Raw genomic sequence first — 9,228 nt, forward strand, 5'->3', positions numbered from 1 at the left:
CTGTCTTATAGTATTCTCTTTTGCTATTGTTTTTTTTAAAAGATGCAAATCTTTTCTACCATTACAAGACAGGACCAGAGCCTTCCCTTTGTCTGTCACTGATTTCATCAAGTCAGCAAGATAAAGGCAACCTCACAGGTATGGTCCTTCTTGACRTACAAAAGGACTTTGACACAGTGAATCACAGTATTCTCACATGTAAATTGGAAGCCCTGGGGCTCCAGAAACCAGATGTAAACTGGTTCAAGGACAACCTACATAACAGACAGCAGTATGTAGATATTGGAGACGTAACACCCACTACAACAAAAGTGATATGCGGAGTCCCACAGGGTTCCATTCTCGGATTCTCCATCATTGTTCCTCACTTCTCATCATTGTTCTCCCCCATATAACTCTGTCACTTAATTTTTGTACCACAATGGAATTAAGTGTTTCTCGCTTTCTTGTKTTATCCAAGTACTAATAATAAATGTACTGGATGTGAATGTACATGTAATATTACTGCTAAATAAAATCAATCAATCGATGTCAGTGGCTGATGATGTCCAGCAGGTGCCGCTGTCAACAAGCAGCTGAAGACGCCTGCCCTGCAGCTGCAACACAGCGCCTGTCTGCCTGTCACTCAGGGGACCCGTGTCAACAGCAGAGGGAAGAAGAAGACACGTAGAAGAGGAAATCAGAAAATAACGCTGCAGCAGACATGGACCTGCGGTCTGAGCTGCTCAAGTCCATTTGGTACGGTTTCACAGCCCTGGATCTGGAGAAAAGTGGGAAAGTGTCCAAATCTCAGCTGAAGGTGAGTGAAGGGGTCATCTGCTGGGGTGAAATGGGACAAGAAGGAGCATTTTTCTTCTGATGCCAAGGTGGACACTTTTTTACTTGTGCTGCCTCATTTCCTACTTGAGTCTTGCGTAAGAAAAGGGGTTCCAGGTGCTCAACTCGCTAAATAAACCCAACCAAATACTTTTGTTGTTGAAGTCGTGTTGGAGTGTGTGCTCCAGGAAATAACTGCTCTTGTGTTCTTCTTATCATCTACGTTTCCTGTGTCAAGCAATTCTYTTTTTGAAATATGCCACAACGAGGAACAATTTTGTTCCCTATATTTTGTGCGAAACGCTTACACTGCTGAAAGGAAGCACAATACGCACCTCTGTCTGGCAGGAGAGTAACAATTTGCTCTCAGTTTTATACATGAGTGGGTCCCCTCCCCATCTCCAAGCTGTGCTCACGCTGGGCCTTAACGTGCCATCTTGTAGTGCAGAGAGACCTCTGGCACTGGAGAGCGGCCTGTTGAACCGAGTGCATGCACGTCAAAAAGAACATTGTTACATTGAGAGCAAGGACACAGTGGAAACATGCTGGTGATAGTTGTGTCTTGCCACCGCTGTCTCAATGAAGCCACTGTACTTTTTATTTCTGTTGTTGGTTTCACTGTTGTGTCATTTATTGTAGCTCTGACTCCATTTCCAGCCACCTTCAGCCTCATGACTGGGCTTATCCCTCACCCCACCCCATCTCCCCTCCCCTCCCCATGAGGGTGCAGGCCGTGCACAGGCACCATGTTGTGCTTGATGGCGCTCACAGGCAAGGCTGTTTGTGTGCGGTGGCCTCAAAAAGTGGCAGATGTTTTAGAGTGCTGGAGTTTGGAGGCAGGATGTGGTTATGGCTCAGCACACTGAAACTAGGTGTCTGCCATCATCAGACAGCTCAAGATGTCTCTGCGACAAGAAGGTGGAAAAGTAGTAACACTGCTCAAAAACACACCCATCTGTGATTTACTAACTCGTAGAAAACTAATGTATATTTCTGTTTTTATGAGTCTACTGTGTTATCTCTGCAACTGTCTCGCTTCTCATCAACAGTGACTTCAATTGGCCCAAAGCACTTYTGAATCTTTTCTTCCACTTTACATTTTAACAGTGTGTTTTATCAGAATTATTAGAAGGAAATCACTGAACCAGAGACATGACATCAGTATTAAGTTCAAACCCTGTGACCTATTCTGCTCACAACTACAGGAAATACTGCTGACTACAACACACACGCACATACACACATCCTTGTACTTGCATCAAACTGAGGACATTGAATTGACTTCCATTCGTTTTTGTAAACTTGTATTACTCAGACATTTTCCCTAAAAATAACCATTAGTCTATTCCTAACCCTAACCTGAACCAAAACTTAATTCACACCATACCTCTAAACCTAACCAGTAAAGCACAGTAAAGCTGCAAACGTCAAAGGCCTCACTTTGATAGTAACTATGGCGCAAATGGACCTCACTTTGTTGTAGAAACAAGTACACACACACATGCATGCACACACACCAATACTGCACCTCTGAGGGAAGTTATTAATCATGCACAACACAACGTATAGCATGCAACATGCCTTCTTCCACAACCGAAACTGAATGTTGTTCTTTTTATACCTGCAGAAGTTGTTTTCCCACAATTCCAAGCATGAACAGTTTATTGTGAAGCATAAAAAAACAGGATGTTAGCATTTATATTCTGACCCTTGGGTTTGGTTTTTATCAAAGTTGTTTTTGTCATTTGGTTCCTTGGGTTTAATTTTTTTTTAAATTGTGTGCCCTTTTGTGATTGTTCACTATTTTATTTTATTTTATCAGTCAGCCAAGTCCCTGTGTTAACACCTGCTTCCCATACTCATTAGTCTCAGCTGCCTCCACCTATCTCACCACTCACTCAGTCTATTTATCCTCTTGGTTTTCTTTCTCATGTCTTTCGTTTTGTTCATCTCCCTCGTGATTTTGCTCCTGTAGTTTTTTTTTTTGTAATTTTCCTGCCATGTCAGTCTTTTATTTTTATATTTTGTATTTTCTTATTCTCACGTCAATCTAAATGCTTGAGTCCTKTTCCTATGGTCCTGACAACTTGTTTGGTGCAGAATTTCATAAAGCAACCCTTTTTTTGTCTTTTGTAAAAATGCTAGAAAATCAACAAAAAAAAAAGATAATGAATTTCAGGCTAGAGTAACAATGCATTAACACATATCTTGATGTTCTGGATGTGGCTGCTCTAATCTCAGCATCCTCTCTCTCTCTCTCACACACACACACACACACACATGTTTGTTCATCAACCCCGTGGGGATCGGGCATTGACTTCCATTCATTTTTTTAGACTTTAGCCTAACCCTGACCATTTACCCTACAATTAACCTCACAGTTACTTATCTGACCCTAAACTTCACCTAAACCTTGGTCTTAAACCTAACCCCCCACCTGTAATTTGCATTTGGACCCGTGGGGACCAGGCATTGGTCCCCACGATGCACTTCAGTCCCCACGAGGGTGGATTTTTGGGAAAATTGTCCACACGTTGTAGGAAAAACCCGTACACACACGCGCGCGCGCACACACACACACACACACACACACACACACAAAACAAATCAGCTTCAGGAATCTTACAGAACTGAAAACCTTTTGCAGGAAGGACGGGCAAAATATCAAATAACTGAAAAACTCAAAAAGTTTTGCCAAAGAGGATGTTATTTTTGTTTTAAACACGCAAAATACACCAACTGTATGTCAATTTCATCTTTAATTTTGCAATTATGAAGAATTTAAAAGCACATCATGTTTAATTTTTTTTTTTTTTTTTGTAATTTGGGCATTATTTAGTGATTCTGCAATGGAAACACTGAGGACTTTCAAAGCCTTTAGGCCTCGATATATGATCAGTTTCTTATTGTTTAAATATTCCCTGAAAGTGCAAAAATAGTTCCTGTGGCACCAAATGGTTCACAGTTGTGATGGTCAACAAAACTGCTTTGGATTAATACCAGTTATGTTGTAAAACTGTAAGCATTATTGCAAAATATGTTAAATTTAAGTCCCAGACCAGTTTAAGGAATAAAATGTTTTCACTCTTTTACTAAAACCAGTGAAAACATATCTATATGTACACAATATCATTCACAGCTGTGGAGACACTGGTACAGTTGTTTATTATTACATTTAATTTAATTTATTTTTGAATGATGGTAGATATGTTTATCTGTTTGGTTGTTTGTTATTTTGTTTATTAGCTGGACCTTGAGTCTGAAATAAAGTTCTACTAGTACTGCTATATGTCTACTTTCTACTCTTCATCTGTAAAAAATGTATAAATTTGTCATATTGCATAACTTGAAATGTTTCTCAAACATATCTTCTTGAAAATCGGCTTATTTTTCTGACTTTTGATTTCAGATTCAGATTCTTTTATTGTCATTCAACATAACATCAGGGATGCACTGTAGAATGAAATTACGATGCATATTAGCACACGACATAAACAGTTTGACAAACTATAAAGCAATGTAGAGTTCAAAATACTCAAATTAAACAAAGTAAAGTATCTTAGGCATATAAAAACAAAACAGAAGAAATATATGGTAATAAAGTAGAACTACAGTGAGGTATAATCCAGATCAATATCGAGGTAGAGGTGGTTTAAAAAAAGATATGTAGTAAGGTGCGTACATTTGCATTTGTGCAATATATAACAGTATGTGTGCATTTGTGCAATGTGCAGCATTATGTGTGCAAAAACAGTGAACAGGTAGATGACATACAGTTAAAGGAGTGTTTGGTCAGCAGCTGAGCAGATTAAAAACAAAAATAATTCTGAGCAGGTAGATGAGGTTGTAAATCAGACTTGGGTATTTATGCAGTGTTCATAAGTCTGACGGCGGTGAGGAAGAAGCCGTCTTGGAACCTTACTGTTCTGCAAGACAGGCTGCGGTATCTTCTGCCTGAGGATAGGAGAGATAACGTGACTGGGATGAGTGGGGTCTTTGATGATTCTGATCGTCCTCGACAGAAAGCGTTGTTTGACCAGTTCCCCAATAGGTGTCAGCGTGACCCCAATTATTTTCTCAGCTGACCTCATCACTCTCCTTAGTGCAGGGGTCTGCAACCTGCGGCTCTGGGGCCACACGTGGCTCTTTGGTCCCTCTGCAGCGACTCTTTGAAAACATAACAGAATCATTTTTTTGTTTGTTTTTATACCTACAAAATAAATCAATTTGTATGCAAATATGTGATCAATACTACTGATACAAAAAGTAAAACCTGTTGATTAGCTCATGCTAACCTGTTGTTTACTTTTAAAAAAATCCAACTTCTTTCTATATTTTTCTCAAATCCATCAGAATTACCTTTAAAGAATTCAAAAACTACATAATAATAAGAGTTAGTAAAAAAATGCCTGAATAGTTCAGTTGTACTAGTTTTTAATGAAATTCTGCCTCAAAAAGGCCCACGAACCACCAGTTGATAATTACAGTTGTAGCTTGCTTTGTGGCTGAACACATTTTATTAGTGCGTCAAGTAGCTTAAATGGCTCTTTTGATCGTAAAGGTTGCAGACCCCTGCCCTTGTGCCTTCCTGTCTGAGGTGTTGCTGCTCTGGTGCCACAGAGAGCCACAGAATCAGCTGAAAACCAACACTTCAGTTTTCTAAAGAKCTAAATTTTAAGTTATTGTTTAAGGAGGTTGTTTTTTCTCAAGTTTAAAAGAAAATCTRTCTTGTTCATTGTTTATTTATTTATTTATTTTCTTCAGGTTTTATCCCACAACCTTTGCACAGTCCTGAGTATCCCACATGATCCGGTTGCTTTAGAGGAGCACTTCAGGGATGATGACGATGGCCCAGTTTCCAGTCAGGGCTATATGCCTTACCTCAACAAATACATCCTGGATAAGGTACAGTAAATACCAGCAAAACCTTTTGCTTCTTTAAAAATACTGAGTGTAATTTGGCTATTTTAAATCCTTGCATTTTTTTTTCTTCAGGTTGTAGAAGGATCTTTTGAGAAAGAAAACGTAGATGAACTCTGTTGGACGCTCACAGCAAAGAAAAACTACCAGCCTGATAAAAACAGCAACTCAGTTCTACCAGAGAGAGACGCTTTTCGACTCTGGTGCCTTTTTAATTTTCTCTCTGAAGACAAGTATCCATTGGTTATGGTTCCTGATGAGGTGGGTTCAACCTGTAAACCCGTAAGCATCCTTCAGTCTCAGGTGTTTTAATGACTTATAGTTTCCTCTGTACTTCTCAGCATTTTAAATACTTCAGAAAACTTTCAGCTGTTTTAACCATCCAGGTATCAAACATTTCAGTTCATGCAGGAACTGAGGGCTATGTCTATGGTATTTATAACTTTAATACTTTTTAATATATTTTACTTAATGTTTTTCTTCTCATTGAAATAATTGGGGATTCTCATTTTAGCTAATTTTATCATTTAGCTACTGTTTTACTGACTTTAGCATTTAGCTATGGTTTGGTTAACTTTTTTTGGTTAGCTAAAATTATGCTCACTTTGGTTTTTAGCTATGGTTTAGCTAATAGGTTTTGACTGTGGTTTTACTTGATTTAGCTTTTAGCCACTGTGTTGTTACTGGTTGGATGGTTTTAGCTTTTAGATTCTTTTTCATTTTTTTTTTTGTTATTTAGTTCTTGATTACAACTTTTCTAATTTTAGCTTTTAGCTACTGTTTTGCTGGTTTTAGATTTTAGCTACTGTTAATTTTATTTTTCGATGCCATTTTGCTGATTTTAGCTATAAGCTACAGTTTGGTAATCATAGTTTTTACTTACAGTTATGTTGGTTTTAGGTTTTAGCTACAGTTTTGTTAATTTCAGGATTTAGTCAGTTTTTCCCATTTTAAATTTCAGCTATTATTTTGCTGGTTTTAGCTTTTATCTACTGTTAATTTATTTTGATTTCAGCTGTTGTTATACTGATTTTAGCTTTTAGCTACAGTTTGCTAATCATAGTTTTATGCTACTGTTTTGATATTTTCAGTTTTTAGTCTTTTTTATTTTAACTTTTAGCTATTGTTAAAAAAACTAGCTTTTGTTATGCTAGTTTTAGCTTTTTGCTACTGTTTGTTTTTGTTTTTTAGCTACTGTTAATTTTTTTATTTCAGCTGCTATTATGCTGATTTCAGCTTACAGCTCTCAGTTTGCTAGTCTTAATTTTAGTTTCTTTTTTTCTCCATCTTAACTTTTAGCTAATGTTTTGCTGTTTTAGCATTAATTACTGTATCTGTTTACTGTTTTAGCACTGCTTACCTAATTTTTGCTTTAACACACAGCTAAAGGCATTGTCATACTATAACGTTTTAGACAACTTATGCTAACATATTTAAATTTTAAAGACCTCTACAATGAAGATGAAATTAAAAAAAAAAACAACTGGAAGCCTCTTTTAAGTGTGTACTTACTTCAGTGCTAACAAACTGATCAAATGTTTAACTTTTGTTAATAATTTAGACATAAGAAAAGTTTCATAAGTTGGCATAAGTTGTCTAAAAGGTTTTAGCCTTACAAAAAAATGTTTTTGTTGGTTTTGCTTCTTGTTTTCAACTTCAGTCACATTTTTCATGATATTTTGCTCCAGTGTTGACTGTAATTCTGAGACTCCGGTCAGTAATCTGTGGCCTAAAAATAGAGCTGGATCTTGAGCCGCGGCTGAAAGTTTGCTTCTTTCCACCATGGAACACAGCGTTCGTTTCATGCAGCAGTGTGGGCTCGCTTCTCACTTGCAAACACTCTTTTTGGTTTCCTGTTGTGCTTTTTTTTTTTTACAGCCACTGCCAAAAGAAAGCCCCAAATGCAAGGACAGAGTATTTTTGTCTGCGCTCATAGTTTAAGAAAATACCATCCAGTTTTATTTCTGTATGTCTTTCACACGCCGACCACTTCACAAGACAAGCTGTGGTAGAACGAATGCTTCAGTGATAGGAAACAGTAAGATTTATTGAAACAACATACAGACTGTGCTGTTTGTGTTGTTGGGTCTATTTTTTTTAAAGAAAAAAATGGATACTGAAACAGAACCGTTTGATAAACACTTCATGTTATCACTTTAAATAATCTCTCCTCTGCAGGTGGAATACCTCCTGAAGAAAATATGCATGGGGATGAGTACTGAGTTTAACTGCGTTGAATTTGAAGACTTCTTCTCCCAGGACTCGGGACAGCAGAGCAGCATCACCGTCTGGGTCTTTCTCCAGATGATGAACTCTGGGAAGATTACCCGGGGGATTGATAAAAGCATCATCAGCATGGCTATAGAGGAAGTTTATCGGGAGATAGTTGGCGATGTTCTCAAAGAGGTAAACATCTAATTAGTTAGTCTGGTTTGTTTCCCAGAATGCTCCGTCTTGAGGCAATGACGTGTTTATCGATCTGCCTGCATGCAGGGGTATCTGTGGAAAAAAGGCCAGCTGAGGAGAAACTGGAAGGAACGCTGGTTCACTTTGAGGCCCAGCAACTTGTCCTACTACACAGGAGAGGACCGCAAAGACTGCCAAGGGAACATAGTACTGGATGGGAACTGCTGTGTGGAGGTAAAACCTGATTTTTTTTTGATGAGTCAAAACACCTCTATAGTGGTTCCTAACATTAAGGAGGGAAACTCCCTTCAGCAAAGGTGAGAGGGCAACAAAATGGATACCCGTTGTTTCAGCTTTCATCTTTGGCATTTGTTGGGAACTCTGCCRTTTTCAACATTTATCTATTCTCACTGGGACTTTTAGAAAAGGGCTGCTCTGCCTCAGGGGTCATGCTGCAGTCTTGCACAGGTTGTGTCAGGAAGGGGATCTGGCATAAAACAAATACTGAATCATTCACTGTGGCAATAAAAACAACTGTGACTGTGCAATAAACAATAACAAATAAAACAATCTAAATTTTCTAAATCAAAAAAAGGACTGTCAACTACTGTAATATTGTGCTTCTGAAGGAGTGAACATTTTGCTTAATGAAACCAGTGATTTGCTCTTTATAGTCTCTAAAACTTATAGTATATCTTTTTTTGTGAGGATTGTGTGCAGGCAGAATGATCCAGGGYGCAGGCAGGCTCAAAAGGGTAACAAAAAGCTTTAATAATAAACAAAAAGGCTGGCAAGGCAGCTCAAACTCTTCTCAGGGGAACACGGAACACACCACTCTGGCTGAAGACAGTACAAAACAATGATCGGACACAGACTGAGCACAGGACACAGAATATAAAGCAAACTAATTAAGGACAACAAGAAACACCTGGAAGGAATACAAGAGGAAACAGGTGAGCAAGGGCAGTGCTGGAGCAGGGCAGAGAAACACAGGGGAACACTGAAACACTAGAAAACTAAGGAAAAAAACACAGATTATGACATTTTTATCCTTGAACAATCCTTTATATTATATTATATTATATT

At 38.2% G+C, this 9,228-nt stretch overlaps 1 protein-coding gene across 3 annotated transcripts in view; it reads left to right on the forward strand.

Annotated features, from left to right (window-relative positions):
• The window catches only part of LOC106525369 (DEF6 guanine nucleotide exchange factor), an 18,956-nt gene that overhangs the window by 1,610 nt on the left and 8,118 nt on the right, over positions 1 to 9,228 (forward strand). Inside the window, exons 1-6 of one of the 3 annotated variants that reach the window (XM_014019587.1) lie at positions 43 to 138; positions 556 to 799; positions 5,581 to 5,721; positions 5,812 to 5,997; positions 7,915 to 8,142; positions 8,230 to 8,376. In XM_014019587.1, coding sequence (XP_013875041.1) covers positions 704 to 799; positions 5,581 to 5,721; positions 5,812 to 5,997; positions 7,915 to 8,142; positions 8,230 to 8,376 — 798 coding nt within the window. In that variant the 5' untranslated portion in view covers positions 43 to 138; positions 556 to 703. Of the gene's footprint in view, positions 1 to 42; positions 139 to 552; positions 800 to 5,580; positions 5,722 to 5,811; positions 5,998 to 7,914; positions 8,143 to 8,229; positions 8,377 to 9,228 lie in introns of those variants that run through there. The other 2 variants (XM_014019597.1, XM_014019605.1) reach the window with 2 other exon arrangements.

The sequence above is a fragment of the Austrofundulus limnaeus genome, unplaced genomic scaffold (assembly GCF_001266775.1).
Source record: "Austrofundulus limnaeus strain Quisiro unplaced genomic scaffold, Austrofundulus_limnaeus-1.0 Scaffold3, whole genome shotgun sequence".
Lineage (NCBI taxonomy): Eukaryota > Metazoa > Chordata > Actinopteri > Cyprinodontiformes > Rivulidae > Austrofundulus > Austrofundulus limnaeus.